This window comes from Panthera onca, chromosome D3 (assembly GCF_046562875.1).
Source record: "Panthera onca isolate mPanOnc1 chromosome D3, mPanOnc1 haplotype 2, whole genome shotgun sequence".
Lineage (NCBI taxonomy): Eukaryota > Metazoa > Chordata > Mammalia > Carnivora > Felidae > Panthera > Panthera onca.
Genome location: NC_138350.1, coordinates 9627088 through 9650797, shown reverse-complemented (window position 1 = coordinate 9650797; position 23710 = coordinate 9627088). Strand labels below are relative to the sequence as shown.

Sequence of the window (23710 nt, the reverse complement as noted above, 5' to 3'; positions counted from 1 at the left end):
GACAGTGACAGGCTCTGTTTCGTCTTGTGTAGTACCCCACAGTGGAACTTGGGAAAGTCTTGTTGGCTCAGAAGGCCCCAGGACAGGACCCAGAACAAAGTAGGCGCTCAGTGAACATCTGGCTGGCTGGCTGGCTGGATGGATGGATCTATGGATGGCTGGATGGGTGGTGAGTAGATACAGATAGGAGGGTTGGCAAATGAATAAATGGATAGGTGGATAGACAGAAGAATGGACAAGAGAATGCAAGAGTGGATGGTCTAGAACCCAAACCAGAGAGGAGAAAAGGCAGCAACCCAGCCTTCCCCACTGCCCCAAAAAGCACAGCACAGGGGCCACGGCCTCTCATTTAATGGCAGCACAGCCTGCGATTTGGTTCCTACAGCAGGGGAGCTGTGGGCACGGCCCAGAGGCCAAGGGCAGGCCCAAGTCGGGGGGCAAGGGGCACGAGGCTGCAGCCAATGAGGCCAATGAGGCCAACACTCTCGTCTGCCCCTCAAGAGAAGGACACACACCCCTGCAGCCACAAGTCACCAGAAACTTTGGTTTTTGTTTGTTTTCAAGTTTCTGTCCTCAGGGAAGCCGCCCAGGAGGGAAACCAGGGGGCTGCTTCCCGAGGGGGGCAGGGGCGGGAGGTGGCAGGACGGATGCCAACCAGAGGCAATGCCCAGGTCTCGGGGCCGAAACCCCACAAGCTCCAGAGCCACCGGCAGGAATGACACTGGGAGGCAGGGACCCAGACAGTCCCCTGCTGCCCCAGCAGGGGCCCCGAACCCCATCCGAGGACCCCTCCCAAGCCCTCAGGAGAGGGCAGCATGAGGACAGGGCCCCAGGCCGGGGGAGAGAGAGAAGCAGACGGGGCAGAGAGAGAGGTGCAGAGGCAGGGGACAAGGGCGGCACTCGCCCACTTACGGGGAGCGAACGAGTCAGTGCTGGGCCCTGGCGGGCCCCGTGTCCCACCTAGGAGACGACCCAGATGAGAGTAACCCTGGCAGACCCGGGTCCCAGATCTGGGCACAGCAGGTGACAAAGCCCACGGAGCGGGCGGGTGGGAGGTAGGGGCAGTGGCCCGTGGTGGCCCCGCAGGGGTCAGTGGGGCCGAGACGGAGGCTCAGTCCCACCGCACCTCGATGGGCGAGAACTTCCAGAGGTCGGGCTGGCCCATGTGCAGCAGGCCGCTGAAGGGCGAGGAGCTCCACTGGAACGGGGGCAGCTGGTCCCACGTGGGGCCACTGGCCGCCACAAGCTGAAAGGCCTTGGCCAGGGCCATGCTGGTCACCTGGGGGCCAGGGCAGAGGCCGCTGAGCACCAGCCCAGGCCGGGCCCCGAGCCGCCCCAATCCGGAGGGCCCCGACCCCCAGCCCTATCTCTGACCCCGACCGCAGCCCAGCGCCGACCCTGCCTCCTGTCCTGCCATCCGCTTTGACCTGAGCCGTCACCGCCCCCCCCTTCCTCCCCAAGCCCACCCCCAGCCCCCAGGCCCAGGGCGGGGCCGTACCTTCACATCTATGCCCCCGTGGGAGCGCTGCTGCAGGGCCTGGAAAGGGTAGGAGCCGTTGGCCGGGTTCAGGTCGGAGCGGGCCGAGATGGCGTTCTCTGCGTTGGCCTGCGGGCTGCACGCTTTGCACAGTGACAGTGGGTCGTGCAGGAAGTCGTTGTACCTGGATGAGGGGAGGGGGCATCAGTTGCGCCGGGAAGAGGGGGCCGAGGAGGGGGCTGGGCTCCCCGTGGCGGCAGAGGCCCGGGACAAGCCACCCGCCCTCAGGTGCCCGCTCCCGCCCCCCAACCCCGCCGCCCGGGCCTCCCTCACCCCTGCACCTGCCCGTGCCTTGCTCAGCGTCTGGTCTCTGCTCAGGCCGCCCCCAACCCCAAGCCGGGCTAGATGCCCCATCCTGCCCCCTTCTGGCATCTCTCGGGGCTCCGCCAGCCTGAGCTCATGCCCACATCGGTGCGCGCGCCTGACGGGCTCCGCGCCTCCCACGGCCAGGGCGCCCCTGCTGGGTGCGGGTTCTCTGGCACCGGGCACGGTGCCTGGCACGGGGTGGCCCACCCCACAGCTGCCCGGCACCCTCGCCCGGAACAGGAGGACAGCGCCACGGGGCTCCCGCACCCGCGGCTACAGCTGGCCGCCGCCCCGCGGCCCCCGGGCTCGCCGTGAGGGTCACACGAGGGCCAGGAAAGCGCACAGAAAGCCCCCACGGGACTCGGGGCTCCCGCTGCCCCACGCACCGCATAAGCCGGATCATGGAGTCCAAGTCGTGCACCAGCGACTGGTTCCGCCCGAAGATCTGGGCCCGGGGGCTCCTGTCATAGGAGAACCAGTCCCCGTACTGGGCCACGAGGGCCTGCATCCCGCTGGCGTTGAACACGCTCTCAAAGTACCTACGGGGCACAAGGAGGGTCACTCCCAGCCTCTGACCGCGCTGGCTGTGGCCCGGGGGGCGGGGGGCGGGGGGGGGGCGGGTCACTCCAGAACATGATCACTAACAACCACGACAGGACAGCAACAACGTCTTCCGTTGAGGCCGGCGGGGGGGGGGGGCGGCTTGGTGAGGTGACCAAGCTTAGGCTCTGCAGTCCCAGAGACATGGGTTCAGATGCTGACTTCGCCACTGAACAGCTGTGGAAGGCACCTCAGGGAAGGCAGGCATTCACGCAAGGCCTCAGTTTCCTCATCTGTGACATGGGAACAGTGGCCGTGGCTGCCGGGAGGGAGTCGTAAGTGTCAAATCTCTCGTCTGGCAGAGGACAGAGGGCCAAGAGGTTGCGGCTGCGCAGCCTAGTTACAGGACACACGGCGAGGGAGCCACGGCAGGGGTGGGCACCTGAGCCGGGCCAACCCCCACCACCCTGCCGTGGGTGCAGACCTAAGCCCCCAGACCGGCAGGGCTTTTCTGGCCAAAGAAAGGGCAGAGCGGTTTCTCTGCTCCACGGGTTGAAAAGATCACGCACGGAAGGACCCCTGGCCAGCCCGGAGAGCTGAGCAAGGGTGAGGCGGGTATGGGGCAGGGGTGGGGACATACGGGATGTTGTAGCTGGCCCAGTAGGTCTTCTGGTAGAGTTCCGAGGTCTTATCGGCCACCACCACCATGCCCCTGGGACCGAGAAGACAGACGGGGCAAGACCGGTGAGAAAAGGAGCACCTGTGGGCGCTGCCCTGCTCCAGAACCCCTGATGGCTCCCCACTGCCCCAGGGTAGATTGCGTCCTGAATCTTCCCCTCTCCCACCTGGCCTTCCTCAGACGCTCGCCTTCCCACACACATTCCGGCATGCCTCCAGACCTTTGCCTAGGCAGTTCCCTCTGCCTGGAACACCCTTCTGTCCTTCCCACAGTACTCACGGGATCTGCTCCAGGACGGTGAGCACCCTGCTCCGAGGGCTGGGCCCGCCGGGGACAAACGCCTTGTAGTCCACAATCATCCACTGGTTGTTGTACCTGCCGTGCCCAAGGAAGGGGGACTGAACACACCCTGGGGACACTGCCCCAGTGGCCCGCGGAGTCAGGACTCATGGGGTGGGGGTGGGGAGGGGGATGTCCGGCCGTCAGATTGTCACCCTGACGTTGCAGCTTGAACAGGTGTCGTCAGCTCTCATCATACTGTCTGCCTGCTCCAGAGGAGTCTGTGGCTCCCCAGTGCTTATTGGAACAGAAGTCAATTTTTCTGCCCAACCTTCCAAGGCCCTGCAATGTCCACTCCAGTGTCTCTGGCTCACGGGCCCTCATCCACGCATGCCCCCTTCCTCACACAGCCGTCCCCTGTCCCCAGAGCTCTCACATTCCAGGTTCTCTTCCTGGCCTCCCTCTTCGAGCCTGTCCCTGGATAGAAGAGCCTGCAGGAGAGGGGCAAAGCCCTTCCTTTCCTGAGCCTCAGTTTCCCTAAATATAAGACAAGGGAGAAGACTTTAAGGCACTTTCCAACTCCAGCAAGAACCATGAGGGCTCTGCGGAGGGTGTGGGGTATGTGGCCCTGGTGCCACGTCAGGTCCCCGGGGGCGTGACTGTTAGAGGGGGGGTTGGTCCATTTCGGGGATGAGGAGGCCACAGTGCCAGAAGCCCACTCACGTGCCACTGTTGAACTTCTGGAAGATGTCCGCCCAGGCGTCCCCGTCCAGGGCCAAGCGGTTGGCCACGACATTGCGGACCCACTCCAGCACAGAGTCCTTGGGCTGCACGTACTTCCACAGGGCCGGGTTCCTGTTGCCGATGGTGGTCTCCAGTGTCACCTGTGGGAGAGCAGAAGGGACGCTGCACTGAAGGGCCACCTGACTTACGACCGGGGCACGCTGCCACCAAGTGGCAACGCTGCCCCAGTCGTGGTCCGCACACTGGTTATTCACAGCCGGGTCCTGGTTTGGGTGCGCGTTCCTCACTGGTTCCTTGGCTGAGCGCCGAGGGGGCTTCACGATCACCCATCCAGCTTTGTCCCAGAGAACAGCCCCCGACAGAGCCCACGGTGCTGCTCCTCCGGACCCGTTCTCCCGACCAAGTCGGTCAAATCTTTCCCCAGAGAGACGGCATCCCATTTCTACACCTGCCTTGCAGTTCTGCAGGGCAAGTCGGGGGGCTTGAGGAAAACGCGGCAGGACCTCTGATGCCCCTCTTTACTGAAAGGTAAAGTGAGGCCCGAAACAGCCAGGGGACGCGCCAAAGGTCATGGCTGGTAAGCGGATGGGCCGAGATTCGATCACCGAACTTGCGGCTCTCACACCAATCCGTGATAGCAACGCCCGGGTGGGAACACCTTCTTCCACTCCTTCCACCCCGTCCCTTCCTTGTCCCTCGCTCTACCGCTCTTAGCACCCAAAGCCACTGCCAGAACTCAGACCGGCGTGGCCCGGAAAGCCCCGGAGGGCGGTTTCCCCTCTCGGGGCAGGGGGGCTCTGAGCCGGGGGCGGGACAAGGGGAGCCCGCAGACTGGGAGGGGAAAACAGTGCATCTCTGTTCCCACCTCCACCGAACTGAAACTCGGCATCTCCTTCCACTGGCAGCTCCCCGTGGCACGAGTGGCACCGGAGGCCGTCACCAAGAGAGGTCACAGACGTCTGCCCAGCATGCGACAGGGCGGCACCTCGCTCAGGATATCATTTCTGCTCCCCGTTCCTCCTACGTCACGGTGGTCAGGCCTTCAGTGCGTTCAGTAAGCAGCACGTGTACAACATGCAAAGGTTCCTTACGTGGTATTGCGATCAACGCGTTTCAGTATAATTGGTTCCCTTTATGATCCCTTATATTCTGGCTTATGCATTTAAAAACGTTACTCTGAGAAGGGGGTCCACAACCCCCTCGCCTGCCAAAGGCATCTGTGGCACAGAAACAGTTAAGGACCCTGCTGGAAGGTTAATTTCCTGCCGGGGCACCTGCCAGGGAACTGGATGAAACCTTCTCAGTTGTCCTTCCCCAGACTGTACCCTCCTTTCCCCACCAGGACTGCAGCGAGGGGGTCCCCGCCCCCACGACCTGGCCCTCTCGCGCTTCCTTCCACATTTAAGGGAGCTAAGCCCCACGCTTCTCTCAGAAAGCAACAGGGAAGGAAGGAGCCCCTCCCCGCCGCCCCCCACCCCACCCCGGGAACTGGCACCTTCTGCGAGGAGGGTATTATTTTAAAGCAATGTTTTTTCTCCTCCGCATGTTGCAATCTCAGGGCTCAATGCCCCGGCTCGGGGATGCCAGGAACAGATTTCTGAACGAGTCTGGACCCCGGCCAGGAAAACCGATTAAAAACAACACATTGGAAACAACATTTATTCAGAAAACCTGGCCGGGCTAGAGAGAGTGTGCGGAAGGCAAGAGGGGAGGCAGCACAAGAAACAGCAAGGTCACGGTGGAGGGAGGGACGGCGTATGCTAAAGACACACGAACAAAACCGCAAACGGGCCCCCAAACCAGCGACGGATCGCTGAGGGGGTGATCGCGGAGCAGACAATGTGGAGCCCCGGCAGGGACTGGGGATCGGCAGCCCCGGGGAGAAAGGCGACACGAGAGGGACACTCACCAGCCCGCTGCCCACGATGTAGAAGTCGTCACAGGAGAAGAGGGTGCCAGGGTAGGATGAGAAGACCAGCTTGTTGCCAGGAGCCAGTGGAGAGTTCACTGTGGGGGGGGTGGGGGGAGAGTAAGCCCAGCGGGGGATAGGGGTGCAGGTCAGATAAGCCCATCCGGGGACCCCTGCGCCCCCGCCCAAGACACAGAGCCTCCAGGTGGGGAGCAGCAGGCCTCAGGGGGGGCCTCCATCCGTTCTGATGTGTAGCAAACCATGCCTTTGCCGTGTGTGTGTGCACGTCTGTGTGTGCATGTGTAAAAAGGAAAGCCAGTAGCAAAAAAAAAAAAAGAAAAAGAGATATATATACACACACATTTCTTTAAAAATATATTTCGTTTACTAGAACACTTTGGCTTTCCTTTTTAAATTTTTTTAGTAACAGTTTAGTTTTGAGAGAGAGAGAGGGAGAGCAAGGGAGGCGCAGAGGGGGAGGGAGAGAGAGAATCCCAAGCAAGCCCCACGCTCAGCACAGGGCCCGATCTCACCATCGTGACATCATGACCTGAGCCGAAATCGAGTCCGACGCTTGACTGACTGAGCCACCCAGGCACCCGGCACGCACACACACACACACACACACACACACTGCGAAGTGATGCCCACGGTCAAGCTCTCGAGGGCGCCCATCACCTCACATAGTTACCATCTCATGTGGGCTAAAGTACTTACGGTCTATTCTCCTACCAAATTTCAAGTGTCACGACCCAGTTGTTAACCTCGAATCCCCAGAACTTACTCATCTCAGAACGGAAACTTTGTGCCCTCGGCCAACGTCCCCCTGCTTCACCCTCCCCCCGCCTCTCTCTGTATTTGTCTCTCTGTGTCCGACGTATTTTACTTCACACAATGCCCTCCAGGTTCGTCCATGTTGTCGAAAGTGGCAGGGATTCCCTTTTCTTTAAGGATTTAACTTCCAAGAGTGCCAAGGTGAAGAGCGTCTAGCCCACAGCGGTACACAGTAGGCCTCCAATCGGGGGGGGGGGGCGTGTATATGAAGTTCTAGAACAGGCAAAACTAATGTAATGGAAAGGCGATCAGGGGCGTGGTTGCTGGAAGGATAACTACAAAGGGCACAAGGACCTTCCCAGGGGACGGAAGTGTTCTCTGCTTTTACTGAATGGCGGTTACATGACGGCCTGTGTTTGTCCAAACCCATCAATATATACATCCTACACGTGTGTTTAAACTAACCATCAGTAAAGTTAATACAAAAAAAAAAAAAAAAAAAGCTTAGTCCAGGATGTCATTTATGACCCATCAGAATGTCAAAAATGGAAAAAAACCATAACACCCAGTGCTGGCAAGGTTGAGGGGAAAGCTGATACCTCCCAGCCTTGTGGACAAGTGTAAACTGGCCCAGCCACTTTTGGAGGCAGTTTGGCTGTGTGCATCTTGAGACTAAAATGTTTAATTATCCCGTCTTTTAACCTAGTGTTTCTACCTGGGGGCCCACTTGTCTTACAAACACCAAAGACCTGGAAATGGCCCAAGTCCTCAACTAAGACCTAGTTTAAAGTTTCACATCCAGCAGTTAGAAGGTGGACTGAACATGGCAATTATCAAAACTTCTCCAAGGCCAGGGGCGTCTGGGTGGCTCAGTCAGTTAAACGTCCGACTTCAGCTCAGGTCACGATCTCGCAGGCTTCGTGCTGACAGCTCAGAGCCTGGAACCTGCTTCCGATTCTGTGTCTCCCTCATTCTGCCCCTCCCCCCCCCCAAAAAAATAAACATTAAAAAAAAATTAAGAAAAAAATTCTCCAAGGCCAGCTGTTGCGCAAAGGGAGCAAGCTGCAGACAATCCATACGGTATGATCTCATTTAAGTTTAAAAAAAAAAAAAAAACAGACAGAAAACAAACTTTTTAGGGCAGTGAAACTCTTCTGTATAATACTATAAAGGCGGATACGCATCATCGTGCATTCACCAAAATCCGTATGACCATACTTTTCAGACTGAACTTGAATGTAGGCTAAGGACTTCGGTTGATAGTAACATACGGATGTTGGTAGATCAACTGTTAACCAGTGCACCACACCAATGCAACATGTTTATAATAGGAGAAAGGAGTGGGAAGGTATATTGGAATTCTCTGTGACAGCCACTCAATTTGTCGGTAAACCTAAAGCTTTTCTAAAAAATAAAGACTTCCCAACGGGTGCCATCCTCAATAAATTATATTTAATATAAATAAATAAACAAATTAATTAAATAAAATAAAAATAAAAATAAAAAATAAAGACTTAACCAAAAAAAAAAAAAAAAGGTTCATACATACACATTATAAAGGCATCCAAAAAAATCTAGACGCTCCAAACCCGAAGTGGCAACAGGTGTCCTTTTAGGAGGGGTCTGGAATTTGGGAGAAGGGTTTCACGGGAGAGATGTATTTCTTCATCTACATCGCTAGAATTTGTGTCCGCACGAATGTATTCACATGTTACTAGCATAATACAAATCAGTTAAAGCAAATGGAAAAATAAAGTATATTTCAGTCTCGGAAAAAACATAACCAAATAGTCTCCGAAATGATCTCTCAGGGGTCGTGCGGCATTCAAAGTGATTGTGATTCTATGTGAATGTTTTATTGTATTTTCCAATTTTCTGTAACATGTGTATAACTTATGTAGGTTTTTGTTTAAGTAAACTCTGCTCCCAGCGTGGGGCTCGAACTCACGACCCTGAGATCAAGCGTCACAGGTTCTCCTGACTACGCCAGCCAGGCGTCCCCTTACGTAGGTTTTTTAAAAAGACATTACAGGGGCGCCTGGGTGGCTCAGTCGGTCAAGCGGCCGACTTCAGCTCAGGTCACGATCTCGCGGTCCGTGAGTTCGAGCCCCGCGTCGGGCTCTGCGCTGACAGCTCGGAGCCTGGAGACTGTTTCGGATTCTGTGTCTCCCTCTCTCTCTGCCCCTCCCCGTTCATGCTCTGTCTCTCTCTGTCTCAAAAATAAATAAACGTTAAAAAAAAAAAAATTAAAAAAAAAAAAAAAGACATTACAGTGTTCACGGATCTACAGCAACGGAAAGGAGAGACCTATGGCTGTAGGTGACAATATGGACGAGCCCGACAGGCATCACGCTAAGCGGGAGAATTCAGACACAGGCGAGCACATGCCGCGTGTTTCCACTCGCGTGACGTTCGAGATCAGGCAAACCTCGTCTGTGCTGTAAGAAGTCAGAGGGAGCTCATGCTGGTGTGAGGCCAAATGTGGGTGCTGCACCCAGGGCCGTTCAAGCCGCAAACATCCCATCTCCACACGAATGATGCGCACACTTCTCTGTATACGTGTCAGTCAATTCAGACATTTACTTGAAATTAACGGGCATTAGGTTGTTTCCAAACCATTATGGTAGTTGACATCCTTGTACCCGGGCTCTGTGCAGGAAGTCGCAATGTTTCTCTAGGGACAGACCCGAGCCAAGAACTGTTGGACCATGGGAGAGACAGGTTTTGAATCTTATTAGAGGCCGGCTGGGCTCGTCTTCAAAGAGGCAGCACCAAGCCCCAGTCCCGTAAGCAGAGGAGGAGGGTGTATGTTTCCCCACCGCCTCGCCTCCTCCTGGCAACATTTGATTTTTAAGGGTCGCCAAGAGGGAGGCACTGCGAACATGTGACAGTGGCTACCTCGGGCCGGGGCGGGGGGGTGGGGGTTGCGGCGCTGGGGCCGGGGACCGGTGGGCGGGGAGCCACTCTGGGGCACTTGGGCCTTAGTTGCAAAGTTTTCACATCGGACAGGAAGAACGTACTCGCACGCTCCTCACGCGGCTGAGCATTTGCACAAATGGCCGTCATTCTTCCCGATCTCGCACCCATACCGTCTGCAGTGGGACCCTCCAATTCCTCACCTCAAACAGCAGGCTCTGCTTCCCCACCTCTCAAATCTGAGCGGGTCACCTGACTTGCTTTGAGCAACGGTTTCAATCAGCCTTCGAGAGGCCTCCCACGCTTCCCTGCCCAGATGTCACACGAAGGAGCCTGGGCCGGCCCGGCCGCCCCAACACCCAGCTGACGGCCAAGCCCCAGACGGGCAAATGCGGCCGTCCCACCTCCGCTGACCGCAGAAGCGTCAGGGACCCGGCCACCATCAGCCGGGCCGGGCCTGCCTGGCCCCGGATGACAAAACCACCCGGCCGACCCACAGACACGCGAGCACAAGTGAATGGCTGGGTCTCAAGCTTTGGTTGTTTTACACTGGGGTTGACTTGTTACGCAGCAGCGGGTGACTGACACACCTTGTAAAGTACGAACCAAAAGGAAACAGACGTGTTAAAAATGAGACGAACTCTGAGGGCGGCCCCGCGGCGTGCGAGGCCTGCACCTTCCGCCCACCCTCCAGCCCGCCCCGCGCGCCCACACGCGCCCACGCGCGCAGATACACCCGCATCCACCCACCTTGGGGGTCTTCCCGGAACTGGAACCAATACTTCTTGATGATGCGCAGCATGTTCTGGTAGGAGCTCCAGGTGTTGTGGGCGATCAGGAGGTCACTCTGGCCAGGCAACAGCTTGATGAGGGCGGAGCACGAACCAGAGCCCATGACGTGCTTGCTCTTGGTCTTGTTCAGGGCTGGCTCTAGGTCTCCCAGGTCCCCAGCAAGCTGCAACAGGCTGGGCAGGGCCGGGCACCAGAGGGTCACCGTGCCTGCCGGGAGTGCACTTACACACCCCTTTCCCAGAGGAGGAAGCTGAGGCTCTGGAAGGTGAGCCGAGCGGTGCGAGGCCGGGCCAGGCAGCGGCAGAATGGGCACTGGAACCCAGGTCTGTCGGACTATAAGGCGCGGGGCCCTTTCCCCTACCCTGTCCACTCCGGGGGTGGCACTTACAGGAACCCCAAGGGTTTGATGGTGAACCTCCCAGTCGGAAAGGTCACACTGCTTTCATAGCTGTCCTCCAGACCCTTCAGCTGCAGGAGGGTCAGCCGCACCTGAGGGAGGGGCAGAGGGAGGGTGAGGCGGTGGGAGGGGCTCTGGTCTGGGGATCCAGACAGAGCAGGAGCGGCCCAGGTGCACCCTCATGGCTCCAGCCAGCCCTGACCCCCCTCTTACCCAGCACCCACCCTTCCTGCCATTACTTATTTAATTATATGTCTCTTCCCTGCTCCAACCTAAATCACTCCCACTTAAGAGCCCAGTTCAAAGCCACCTCCTCCAGGAAGCCTCCCAGCCAGCCCTGACCCATTGTGAACTGCTCCCAATTCTGAGTTTAGCTACTGGCTGCGCTGCTGCCTCAGGGCATGTGTCTTGTAATTGACTTCTCCCCATTGTCACTGTCACTGTTCTATAACCAGGGAGATCATCACTGTGTCCCCCGTAGGGCCTTGACCATGCACCTAGCATCTGTAAGATGGATGGACAGATGGGCAAAAGGCTAAGCTACACAGACAGACAGGCAGGCAGGACTGAAAGATGGATGGGTGGCCACTAAGTTATGTAGAAGGAAAGGAAAGAGAAGCAATCGTCCAGATGGATGGCAGGGTGGACAGAAGGACAGATGTCTAATCAGGTGCATAGACTGGATGGGCAGACAGGACAAGACAGACCCATTCCTTCATCTATAAATATTCAGCAATCCCTTACATATAAAGCACCCACTATGTGCCGGCCCTTGTGCTGGGCACTGGGAGTATTTTGGTGAACAAAGTAGATGTGATCCCTGCCTGTCCTCAAGGGCAGTGGAAGACAGACTCTGAGTCCCTCACTAGAGCACCACAGGGAAGTGTGAGGACCGGACAGAGGTGAGGGGTGGGGGGCGAGCCAGGCAGAGGAAGTGCTCTTGGCAGAAGGAGCAGCGGGCCACAAGTCCTGAGGGAAGAGGAGGGTTCAAGGAACCAGGAGGTCAGGGAGGCTGGAGCACAGAGCGTGGTCAGCAAGGTGTGTGGGCATGATCCCCAGGGAACAGGGCAGCCCCTGGCAAGATTTAAGATGGGGAGAGAGGGCAGGCATGACGGAGCTACAGATGGACAGACTCACACTGACAGGTGCTTCAAGGACCGATGGCCAGGAAGAAGGTGAGGAATAAAGCAGACAAGGTGGTTGGTCAGACAGACAGCTGGGCAAGTGAATGGGAGGGGGTGTAGGGGGGAAGTGTGCAGATGGGTAGACGGTGCACAGGGACACAGACAACCCAATGGGGCACATCAATGGCGGGAAGGGTGGGGCTATAATGGGTGGGGGTAACAGATGGGTGAGAGGAAGAGAGTGAAAGATGGGAGAAGCTTGTGGGTGGTAAATGTGTGGACAAACCAGACATACAGAGGGCGGGGTGGGAGGGAAGGATGGACAGGGAGGGAAGGATGAATGGAAGATGGACAGATGGGTAGACAGGTGAAAGGGAGAGAAGGAAGGATTGAGGGAAAAGGAAGACAGAAGGGAGGGAGGGAAGTATGGCGGGAGGGAAGACTGGATGGCTGGATGGAGAAGTGGGTGGGTGGGTGGGTAGATGGGTGGATGGATGGATGGGTGGGTGGATGGATGGATGGGTAGGTGGATGGATAAATGGATGGGTGGGTGGGTGGGTGGGGAGATGGCTGGAAGGACAGATGGGAGGGAGGGTTAGAGGGAAAGGGAAGAAGAGAGGGAAGGAGGGAAGACTGGATGGATGGACAGACAAATGGAGGAATGGACGGGTGGCTGGAGAGGGAGGGAAGGAAAGAGGAAGGCCTGACTGATGGAGGGAAGGATGAAGGAGAGAGTGAGGGGAAAGGGCCGGCGAAGAGGGGTGGGAGGCGGCGGTCAGAGCAACAGCACCCACGGCAGAGTCAGGTCCCCAAAGCAGCCCCGCCCACCGCCCCGCCCAATGGGCACGGGGGCCACGCCCACCTGATGCCAATAAGCAGAGCCCTTGTTCCGCTGCATCTGCTCCTGCATCCACTCCAGGTTGGTCTCCAGGAAGTTCTTGAGCTTCTCGCAGTAACCGACTTCGTACTCGAAGGGGCCACAGTAATTCACCACCGTGTTCACCCAGTGCATATAGATGAGCTGCGGGGCGGACGAGGTGGGCGGGGGCAGGGGTGGCGCAGCCGGGCTGCTCCCCTCGCGGAGGACCCAGCCGGCCCCCCACTCGGGCTCCGATGCCTCGCCCCCACCCGAGCCGCCAAAGAGCCCAGGCGCCCTGGGAGGCCCCCTCCGCACCTTTGCTCTCCTCCCCCCACCCCGCTCTCGTCCCTTCGGGGGCCCAGAGCCTCTGGCTGCCTCCCTCCTTTGAAAGCCTTCACCGTTCAAAGTCTGTTCAGACTGGGCCTCCTCCGTTACCGGAGACGCCCAGTCTACGTCCCCATTCAGTCAGCTGGTGCGTTCACGCACCTACTGTGTCCCCATCCTAAGCCCCGAGGACACAGCAAGGAACTCACAACCGACATGGGGGCAAGAGAACGCGTGCCCGTTCAACCGGCCCTCAGAGGCCCTCCACACCCCCGCTGCTCTGATGTCACACGAGCAAGCCTGGACCACCTTCCTGGGAGGTTAAAGACCACACCGCCCCATCACCCCAGCTGGCAGACAGCCCATCCCCAGGCACAGGAATGAGGCCATTCTAGGTCACCCGGCCGCCCCGGCTGACCTGTCAGCTGACTGCAGAAGCCCGGGGGAGGCCGGCCAAGATCAGCCAGACCTGACCTGGAATCCCAAATGCACCCAGTGACATTCCAGCCGGGGGAGGGAAGTCCCCTAACTTGCAGCGCGACGGACAAGTGGCCGGTTGCCCGTAGCCAGCATTAACAGCACTCTGTCAGCATCCCTACTTCATAGCTGCAGAAACTGAGGCACAGGCGTGCGAGGACCTTACCCGAGGTCCTCTAGGTAATGAATCAAAGAGTCAAGACTCGAACCGTGGGAAGGTGTAGATGTGTCATTTCCCAAAGCACGGACCTCACTGGGCCACGCCCCTCACACCGGAAATATTCCCAAGACAGACAGGTCGGTGAGGGGACCGTGGCGGCACCCAGTCCCCCGAGACTGATCGCTTAGGGACCCCCACTCTGCCTTCACCTCCCTGAAACACCCTCACATTCTACTCAGCCCTCGAGGCCTCGGTAAGATGCCACCTCGACCATGCAGCCTTCCCCTACTTCCAGAAGCATTTGCCAAGTGCCTGGCCTACACCAGTCTCCGGCCTGGGCGCAGGGGACACAGCCTGGGATAGGACGCAGTGGCCAGTCACGGGAAGCCCCCCGGGGCCAATAGGGGAGGCACCAGAACCTCTGGGCGGACAGAGGCGGGTCTGAGTGCTGGCTTCCCTGCTGATGGGCTGTGTGACCCTGGGTGAGTAATCTCCCCTCTCTGGGCCTCGGTGGGGTGAGCAGGATCAGGGAGAGAACGCAGGCAAAGCCCCGGGCACACGCGTTGGGGATTCCTTACAGGGGAGCCCTGTGGCCCTGCCCCGCTGCTCCTGGCAGGCTACGGGCCCCCCGAGAGATGGAATCAGGTCTCGTTCACCACCGAGCGCCCCAAGCAGCACAGGCCCGACCCAGCGTCTGAGCAGCTCCCCGGACATCGGGATCCCAGGAGGGCGTCCCAAAGTGCTGCTGGGGTATCGCGACGAGGAGCGTGAGTTTCATAAAGGAGTGTCCCACTGCGTGCAGCCGTCTGTCACATGCTCTTCCCTCTCGCCCCCAAGCACCTGGACGCAGCTCGGCTGCTCACTCCTTGTCAAGGCCCTGTCATCGGCTCCCTGCCACCGTAGCACCATCTGGGCACTCACGCGCCAGGGGCGTTCGGCTGTTGCCACCTTAAGGCAGTTCTGAGCCCCTCGAGCGCGTCCTAGGGTCGCCCCGGGCACACCCGACGACTGGGGCCGCTGGAACCCCGGGCGTGGGCAGCCTCCGCTCTTTACTGCCCAATGATTTTCCAAAGCGGGCTTCACACCTCCACCCACGCGGGGGGCGGGGAGAATGGCTGTCACTCCACAGCCTCACCTACTTGTGACCCGGGCTGACTTCCGAAATTTATGAGATCCCTTTCACAGCGCCCCAAATCAAGTAAAGCAGATTAGTAGGTATGTTGCCTGGGGATTCATCACATGAAGTACAAGTAGGTCACCAGAAGTAAGAGAGGGGAGATAATTCGGGTGTCCGTCCACGGGCGACCGAATGAATGAAATGGGCTCTATCCACACGATACAGAATCACGTGGCCACGAGAAGGAGCGAGGCTCGATATACTTTAGAACGTGGATGCGTCTTGAAAACATGACACCGCGTAAAAGGAGCCAGACACAGGCGACCACTCGTTCATATGAAACCTTGCTAACAATACGCGAATCTACACAGGAGGGTTGCCCGGGGCTGGGGTGAGGGAGAGAAGGGAGGTAGGGGCACACGCCTCACCACCAGAGCCCTTCAAAGCTCCCTGGGGGACACGCTGGGTGGGACGGGAGGCAGGAGCCCCGGGTCCCCCCCTCCCCGCCCCCCGGTCCGGTCTTACCTCCTCAGACACGGCGGCCTCCACCACGCCCGCCGCGTAGGCCTGCAGGCTGTCGTTATAGCGGCCGTTCGTGCGCAGCTCCAGAAAGGCCCATCTAGACGGGGAGGAGAGGGGACACCTGGTCAGCGCGGGGACAGATGCAAAGCCAGCCCCCGGCTGGGCACACGGCCATCTCTAGCGGGAAACCCTGAAAAACATAGTGAGGAACGGCCATTCGCGCGAATGTCCATCAAGAGGAGTGCTGGGTCAAAGGGCACATGTTTTTGTCACTTCAATAAACACTGACAAACATCCGTCCCCCACAAAGCCGTACCAATCCACGTCCCACCCCCCACAATCACGTCAGCCAGCGTCCGGTGAGGGCTTCCGCTGTGCCAGACGCTGTTCTAGTCACTTCTTAGGTACGGACTCATTTATCCTTGCGACCCTCCTACAACCCTACCAGGTCGGCATGGTTACCCCCACCCCCCATCACACAAGAGGAGGAAATTAAGGCACAGAGTTATGTCACTGCTGCAGGAGCCTGTGCTACTGCCCTCGCCCCCCCGTATCTGTGCCCTCTGCTGTGCGACTTTGTGGTCCCTCCCACCAACGGCCAAGCGCTTCCTCGCCCCATTGATTTGGGCCCGGTCACATCACAGGACTTGCTCTGGCCAACAGAACATGGGTGGAAATGACCCTGTGCCAGTTATAAGATCAGCCCTCAAGAGGCCTCCTTTGGGGCGCCCGGGTGGCTCAGTCGGTTGAGCGTCCGACTTCGGCTCAGGTCATGATGTCGCGGTTCATGAGTTCGAGCCCCACGTCGGGCTCTGTTGCTGACAGCTCAGAGCCTGGGGCCTGCTTCGGATTCTGCGTCTCCCTCTCTCTCTCTCCCCCTCCTCAGCTCATACTCTGGTTCTCTTTCTCAAAAATAAATAACATTAAAAAAAAATGCCTCTGCTATTGACTTGAGAACATGCCCCAGCCAGCCCGCTGCTCCCAGAAACATGGAGCGGACCAGGTCCGCAGACCCACAGCGTGAAACAGAGCCGGCAAAGGGCAGAACCGAAATTCAATTCCAGGCAGGCTGGCTCCCATTCCCCCTGGGAAGCAGCATTTCCAAACTCTGATGTGCATCCGTGTCGCTAAAAGGCCTTGTTCAGAAGCAGATTCTGATCAGGAGGTCTGGGGCAGGGCCCGAGGCCCCGTGTTTCTAACTAACAGGCTGCCTCGTCGCAAGGTACACACTCCTGGCTGGGAAAGATTCCTATCAATCTTTCCCACCTTTGCTCGGGCAATGGTGGAAAAATTCCATTGTGTTGTTTTCATTGTAATCCTTTCCTCGGTTAAATTGCACTCGCCTTTACATTTTTATTGGTCATTTGTAGCTCTTTGGTTCACGCGCTTTACTCTTTTCTCCCTTGTGTTTATCTTTGCTTATTGATCTGCGAAATTCTCTACGTCCACATTAGCCCTCCGCTTGTCACTAACGCTGAAAATATGTTTGCGTTTTCATTGATTTTTCGCTTTTGTTTTTGCCACACAGAGGTTTTCGTGTGTGTGCGGCCAAGTCTATCCATCTTTTCCCGTGTGGTTCCGGATTTCATCCTCGCTCCAAGGACACCAAACTATTCACCCAGGTGACTTCTGTACCTAGGGGAGAAACGCTGGTTAAGGCAATTCCTGCGAAGAAAATGAGGGCTACGGGAAGGCACTAATGAGAGTGTGAGGCAAAACAGGGCACAGCCAGGCTCAGCCAGGACAGCCTCATGGGGAGGCGGCTAAAAAGCCCCCCCCGGAAGGGGTCCAGGCCCGGAACAGCTCAGCCCCAGAGAGGGCTCTGGAGACGAAAAGACGATCAAAATGTGCACGCCTGATACTTTGGGCAAGCAAGCCTCGTTGAGAGCCTACTGGGTACCAGGCGCCAAGAAATGAATGACAAGCAGGCTCGGCCTTCCAAAGGCCAATGCAGGGGAGGGGGGGAGGGGTCGGCATGTAAACAGGTAATGACATAACAGGGAGACTGCTCTGAAGGGAAGAGAGTGCCGTGTGCTGACGAGATTTCAGAGGCAACGTTAAAAAAAAAAAAAAAAAATTAGCTGGGGCGCCTGGGTGGCTCAGTCGGTTGAGCGTCCGACTTCGGCTCAGGTCATGATCTCGCGGTCCGTGGGTTTGAGCCCCGCATCGGGCTCTGTGCTGACAGCTCAGAGCCCTGAGCCTGTTTTGGATTCTGTGTCTCCCTCTCTCTCTGCCCCTCCCCCACTTGCACTCTGTCTCTCTCTGTCTCAAAAATAAATAAACATTTTAAAAAAAGAATTTCCTTTAAAAAAAAAAAAAAAAGTTAGGGGAGCCTGGGTGGCTCAGTCGGTTAAGCGTCTGACTGTCGGTTTCGGCTCAGGACATGATCTCATGGCTTCGTGAGTTCAAGCCCGGCGTTGGGCTCTGTGCTGACAGTGCGGGGTCTGCTTGGGATTCTCTCTCTCTCTCTCTCTCTCTCTCTCTCTCTCCCTACCCCTCCCCCGCTCATGCTGTCTCTGTCTCTCTCAAACTAAACAAATAAACCTTAAAAAAGATTTTTTTTAATTAGAGAAGCGCAATTGGTCTGTGTGAAAGCGTTTTACACACACACACACACACACACACACACACACACACACGGGCGCATGCACATACCTATGCTTATACATAGGCATACATACTTAGGCCTATTTATGCACAGAAAGTTCTGGAAGAAAGAGCTAACACTGGTTATCTATGGGGCTATATATTTACTTCATGCATCCTGTCTTAACTTTCTAGACTGCTGGGATTTTTACCACAAGAATTGCTTGTATAATAATTAATTACCTGTCTAATACAATTCACTACTTGCATAATAATTCCAAAAACTTAAAAGAGAACGGAAACGAGGAAGAAGCAGCAGGAAGCGATAGCCCCACCACCCTCCCCCCGGCCCCATCTCCTGGTGTGCGGCCTCCTTCCAAAGGGCAACTGAGGTGACTCCATTTAGGTGGGTTGTATTCACTTTGCCCTCAGAAAACCCAGGTTGATGGGTTTCCGCCTATTTCCAGAACACTTTGCTTGGAGGGAGTTCCCATTCAAGGGGCTTTGTTCTAAGTCACCAGATTTCAGGGCTGGAGCCCCTGAGGCTGATCTCTGAGGATCCCTCTGTTGCCACAGGCCCTGGGCCTAATCAAATGATTTTTTTTTAAATATGTATTTGTTTATGGGGGGGGGGGGTGGCTGTCAGGGAGAAAAGGAGACAGAGAATCTCCAGCAGGCTCAGCGATGTCAGCCCGAGCCCAATGCAGGCTCCACCTCACGGACTGTGAGACTAGGACCTAAGCGGAAATAGAGGGTCAGCCTCTTAACCGACTGGGCCACCCGGGCACCCATCAAATGATTTCTTTTCCAAGGTTGTCACCACAGAGATGAGGCAGGCGAAGGGCCCCAAATGTCTCTGACAGTAAAGCAGACACTCGGCCTCATACCACACGTCCTTGCCCTTCCAGCCCCAGCTTCCCCATCTGTAAAACGGGGAAGCTTGAATTTGGGCAAACGGCCTCTAGGTTCCCTGTTGTGCTGACCACTTTGCCAAACTCTACCCCGGTCCCCGGTCAAGAGAAAACCACTGATAACAGCATTTCTGAAGCTTAATGTACCCATTAGACTGCTCTCTATTAAAGAACACATCCTTTCTGCTTATTTGGCTCTAAAAGAGCTGATCTGTTAGGAGATAAAACTGACAGAGGTCAATAAATGCTTCTCTGTTTTGTTCTTAATGCACTCCTTCGACAAAAATAAAAAGTTGGCACACTGATCTGTTCCCTCCGGTTTTTTTTTTTGTTTTTTCTGTAAAGTCTATGGGCCACACTGTGATTTTACGCTGTCGGTGCCTAATGCCTGACGATTCCAGGGTCTAAAGAGGCCACGTTTGAGAAAAACCAGCCCATTCCTGTGAGATGAGCTGGGGGTCACAAATCTCCCCTGGCCACCGTGCCCTGCTTCGGGGTATAGGGTACCCTGGGCACCCTCGGTATGTAGGCCACCCTACCTCATCTGGGGCTATCACTCCTTCCTCATTCTCAATGGAATATGATTATCTTTTCTGACTCCCAAGAACAGTTGGATGGTATTTATCCACTTCACAAGCTTCTGCTTGTTGGCTGGTGGACTTGGGCTGGTTCTCTGCCTCTTAACAGGTGAATTCCCTCTCATTGGTATTCTCTTCCTTTCCTGACTCCAAGGTGATCTGTGATTTGTATCAAGCAGCTGGTTGACGGAGGGGGGCGTCAAGGAAGGGGGAAAAGGTAAGGCTGGAGGGTTCAGCCTCCCCAGCACCAAGGTCAGAGCCAAACTGGCGAAGGCTCTGCCTCCTGGGGCAGCTCAGATGCCCACGCACCCACCCAATCCTAACTGTTTCAGACTTCACGGGGAGTATCGGTCCAAGGTCAGATACAGCACAACTGAGAGAGAGCAGACTATGTGGGAAGAGGAAATGGAATTTAGCCAGACAATCCTGTGGCGAAATCTGGGGGACAGAAGGAGGAGAGATCCCGAGTCCAGGTAAACAAAAGACGAGTCAAATTCCTGGCCTCCATCCTTGGAAAAATGAGACAGTCACCCACAGTTCGGCGGTTCTGCTGATCGGGGACCAGGAAACCCCACATGTAGTTCGTCTTACCTCTGAGTTCTAAGAGGTTGTTCTGAAGGGCCTCAGTTTCCCTGCTTCTGGTACAGTTCTCCCTACATCATGGTCCCAAGTGCTAAATGGGAAGACTGGACCGAAAGGATGCTGGAAAGGGGAGGTGAGAGCGAGAAGTACAGAAGAGACCTGGCCTCTTGCCTTAGGCCTCAGTTTCCCCAACTGTAAAATGGGGCAGAGGGAACCTGCTCCTTTCTTTCACTCATTCCTTCTTTCAGGAAACAGAGGTGCTTTCTGTGACCCCACTGAATTCCCCCCCCCCTTCCTTTCAGAGGAGGGAATGGGTTCAGAGAGGTGAAGGGATTTACCCTTCACAGAGCAAAGGTCGCAGAGCAAAGGAGCTGGGCCTGAAAGACCTTTCCATCCGGCACAATCAAGGAAGTCCTCTCTCCACCTCTGTTTTCCAGAATTCAGAGCAACACAGCCCAGTGGGGGCCTCCTGAAGACAAAGCCCCCGCCCTATGCGGGGCCTCACCTCTGTGCCTCCTTCCTAGCCAGCATTCAGGCAGAGATTTGTCAGGCCCTCTTGGCTTTGTTAGGGCCCAAAACACGTATGAGTCAGCAGAGAAAGGGTAACCAGATTCCAGAGTCACAGAGCCACAGAGCCCTAGTTCCTGCCATAGACTCTAGCCCACCCTGTGGCCTCCTCTCCCTGGGAGCCTTCCCAGATTAGCCCCACCCGCTGTGTCTGCAGCAAACCCTTCCTCACAATGTCCCCTCTGTCTACCTGATACCCTCCCAAGTCCCACAAAGCACCAGAATGGGGGTGTCTCCCACGTTCTGTATCTCCCCAACACCTGCAGGAATTAATGCATGCCAGCAAAGTGGATGGAGGCAGTGGGAGGGCAGTAGAGGGGAACTTAGGGTTCACTAGGATCCCCAACACAGCCTTGATCCAGGGCCTGAGCCCTGCTGACAAGGCTTTTAGGCAATTCTCCCCACGCCCACGGGCTCAGGTTTCCCTCCTGGCACTGTCTGCCTCCCCACTGAATCGGGACCCTCACCTTGCTCAGCTCTGTGTCCCCAAAGCCAAGTACATCAGGTGAGTGAATGAATGAATGAATGGGCACAAGCCCTGGTACAGGGCCTGAGAGGGTACCACTCAACCTCCTGGTGGAGCACATCCAAAATCTGAATCACAGAAATGGGAGCCCAGACAAGCAAGGGAGTCAGAACGACAGCCGGGGGCCCAGTGATAAGGACAGCAATCGTGACTACCAAGGACCGAGCACTTGGCTCCATACTATCTGGCCAAGCAAGAGAGGACCAGGAGAGAGGAGAGAGGATCAGGAGAGAGGACCGGGAGAGAGGAGAGAAAGGAGAAGAGCCCAAGCAAACACACTATCTGGGTCTATGTGAATTTAGGGACCTCGCGCTTTTCCCACTGGCCTACAATCTAGGCTCAGTCCCGCTGCCCTGGTTCTAGAACAGAGGCAGGAAGCTGGCACCCATGGGGTAAGCCACCACAACCAAGGAAGTGAGATGAGAGTTTCTCTCTTGAAGAGCTATCACCAGCCTTCGGGCCCAAGATGGGGGGAGGGGGGCGGCGCTCCGCGGACCTGATCCAGATGGAGTCACTGGGGCCTGGGTGGCAGGGATCTGGTCTCTAGAGTAACAGAGGTACTGTCACCTTTGGCTCAAGGCCAGGGACTGGTCCCCATGAGCTGAGAGATGCTGCATTAGCCCCAGGGATCCGGTCCGGATGGCTGTGCTGCAGTCTCAGGGGCGGGAAAAGTGACCCTCGGGGAGACAGGGGCCCCGTTCTAGGGGCAGGCGAGAGGCCCGGTGTCCATGCAACCCCCTCCCTCAGCGGGTCCCGCGCGGAGTCGGACCAACCCTCACCCGGTCTCGCGGATGGCGTTGGTGAGGTTGGCCCAGGCCACGGCGTCAGGGTGGCGGCCATCCACCAGTCGGAGCTGGCCGGTCTCGGCGTCCAGGAGCACCGAGCGGCTGCGGGAGGCGGGTGGGACCGGCCCGTCGGGCCCCCACTGGCGCCCCGAGATCGGGATCGCGCCCGTCAGGCCGCTCAGGAACAGCCCGACCAGCAGGGCCAGCACCAGGGCCAGCGCCAGGGCCCGCGTCAGCGCCCGGGCCAGGCGGCCGCCGGGGGAGCCGTACATCGGGGCCACCATGACGGCGCGGACCGGGGCACCGCAGCCCGGCTCACGTGACTGCACTCGGCGGCGGAGGGCTAGGCCGGCGCAGGCGGGGAGAAGGCGGAGCGCGGCGGGAGGCGGGGCTTGGACGAGCTCTTCCGGGGTGGGCGGGGCCCGTCTTAAAGGGCCCCGGCGCCCCTGTCCACCTAAGCCAACTGCCTCGCTCGCTTTGCCCCCTGTTTATCTTTCAAATTGTCAAACCTTGAGAAAAGGTGCAAGCGTGTGCCTGCCATCTATGGCTAATATTTTCTTCTATGTACTTATCTGACCCAGGATCCACTCCTCCCACCATACACAAACACAAACAACTAAATGATGAGAACGTGATGTAAATGACAAAACCAGAAGTGGTGAAAAAAATATGGGTGAATTCCTCCATAGCTTGTGTGTGGAGGCGGGGGGGGGGGGGGGGGGCGGGGAGAAGGCCTTCCAACTATGACTTAAAATCCAGATGTGAAAAAAGATCAATATATTTGACTACATAAAATCTTCTGTAACTTTTACACGTGGAAAACGCCATAAGCAAAGTCAAAAGACAGCTAACTGACAAAGAGAAAATACGTGCAACATATGTTATAGATAAAGGCTAATACCATTAATGTATGAAGAACTCTTTAAATGTGAAAGGGGGAAAATGTGGAAACCAGATAGAAAAATAGACAAAAATGTGAACAATTGATGAAAAAAGATGTAAAAATGATCCTTAAACTTATGAAAAATGCTCACTTCATTGGCCATAAGAGACACCCAAATTATAGCTACATTGAGGATAAAATTTCAATGAAATATACACCAGAAGTTTTGAGTGCATGTAAAAACTGGGGAGATCAGAATAAGGTCTGTGATTTAGTGAAAAGTGATGTGTTCATGTCAAATTCCTGGCGCTGATCATTGCACTTTGGTTAAGTGGCACGTTATCCTTGGGAGAAGCCGGATAAGCTGTACTACTTTTCAAAAAAACTTTAAAAAAAAACTACTTCTCACCCTTCAGATTAGAAACACATGAAGAAGCTTGACAGCTTACGCTCTTGATGACTCTGGGGAAATAGACATGCCTACTTTGCTGGTAGATGTGTTAAATGGAGGAGAAATAGGTAATGTCTCAAAAAACTTCACTTGCGTTTACCTCCTGACCCAGCAATTCCACTTCTAAATATCTATGCATAAGGTCTTTCACTGCAGCCTGGTTCATAATTTTAAAATATTGGAAACACCTGGGACTCCTGGGTGGCTCAGTCACTTAGGCATCTGACTCTTGATTTTGGCTCAGGTCGTGATGTCAAGTTTCATTAGATCGAGCACCACATCAAGCTCTGCGCTGACTGTAGGGAGCTTGCCTGGGATTCTCACTCTCTCTCTCTCCGCCTCTACCCCTACCACCCCCACCCCCACCCCTGCCCCCGCCATGCAT

General features: G+C 56.3%; 1 protein-coding gene across 1 annotated transcript; it reads right to left on the bottom strand.

The window, feature by feature from the left end:
* Positions 1 to 336: 336 nt before the first annotated feature.
* Positions 337 to 22337, bottom strand: PLBD2 (phospholipase B domain containing 2). The gene is made up of 12 exons (XM_060612389.3): positions 21986 to 22337; positions 15460 to 15553; positions 12860 to 13018; positions 10865 to 10965; positions 10435 to 10649; positions 5995 to 6092; positions 4065 to 4225; positions 3342 to 3437; positions 3024 to 3095; positions 2230 to 2382; positions 1499 to 1661; positions 337 to 1279 (listed from the first exon to the last, which is right to left on the bottom strand). Exons 1-12 carry the CDS (start codon positions 22273 to 22275, stop codon positions 1112 to 1114), a joined length of 1770 nt encoding a protein of 589 aa, XP_060468372.1. The 5' UTR covers positions 22276 to 22337; the 3' UTR covers positions 337 to 1111.
* Between the last annotated feature and the right edge of the window lie 1373 nt (positions 22338 to 23710).

Coding starts and splice junctions, on each gene's coding strand:
- PLBD2 (XM_060612389.3), bottom strand. CDS start 22,275: ATGGTGGCCCCGATGTACGGCTCCCCCGGCGGCCGCCTGGCCCGGGCG. Junction 13,019..15,459: donor AGGCCGCCGTGTCTGAGGAG/GTAAGACCGGAC, acceptor TCCGCCCCGCAG/CTCATCTATATGCACTGGGT. Junction 10,966..12,859: donor GCTCTGCTTATTGGCATCAG/GTGGGCGTGGCC, acceptor CCCCTCCCTCAG/GTGCGGCTGACCCTCCTGCA.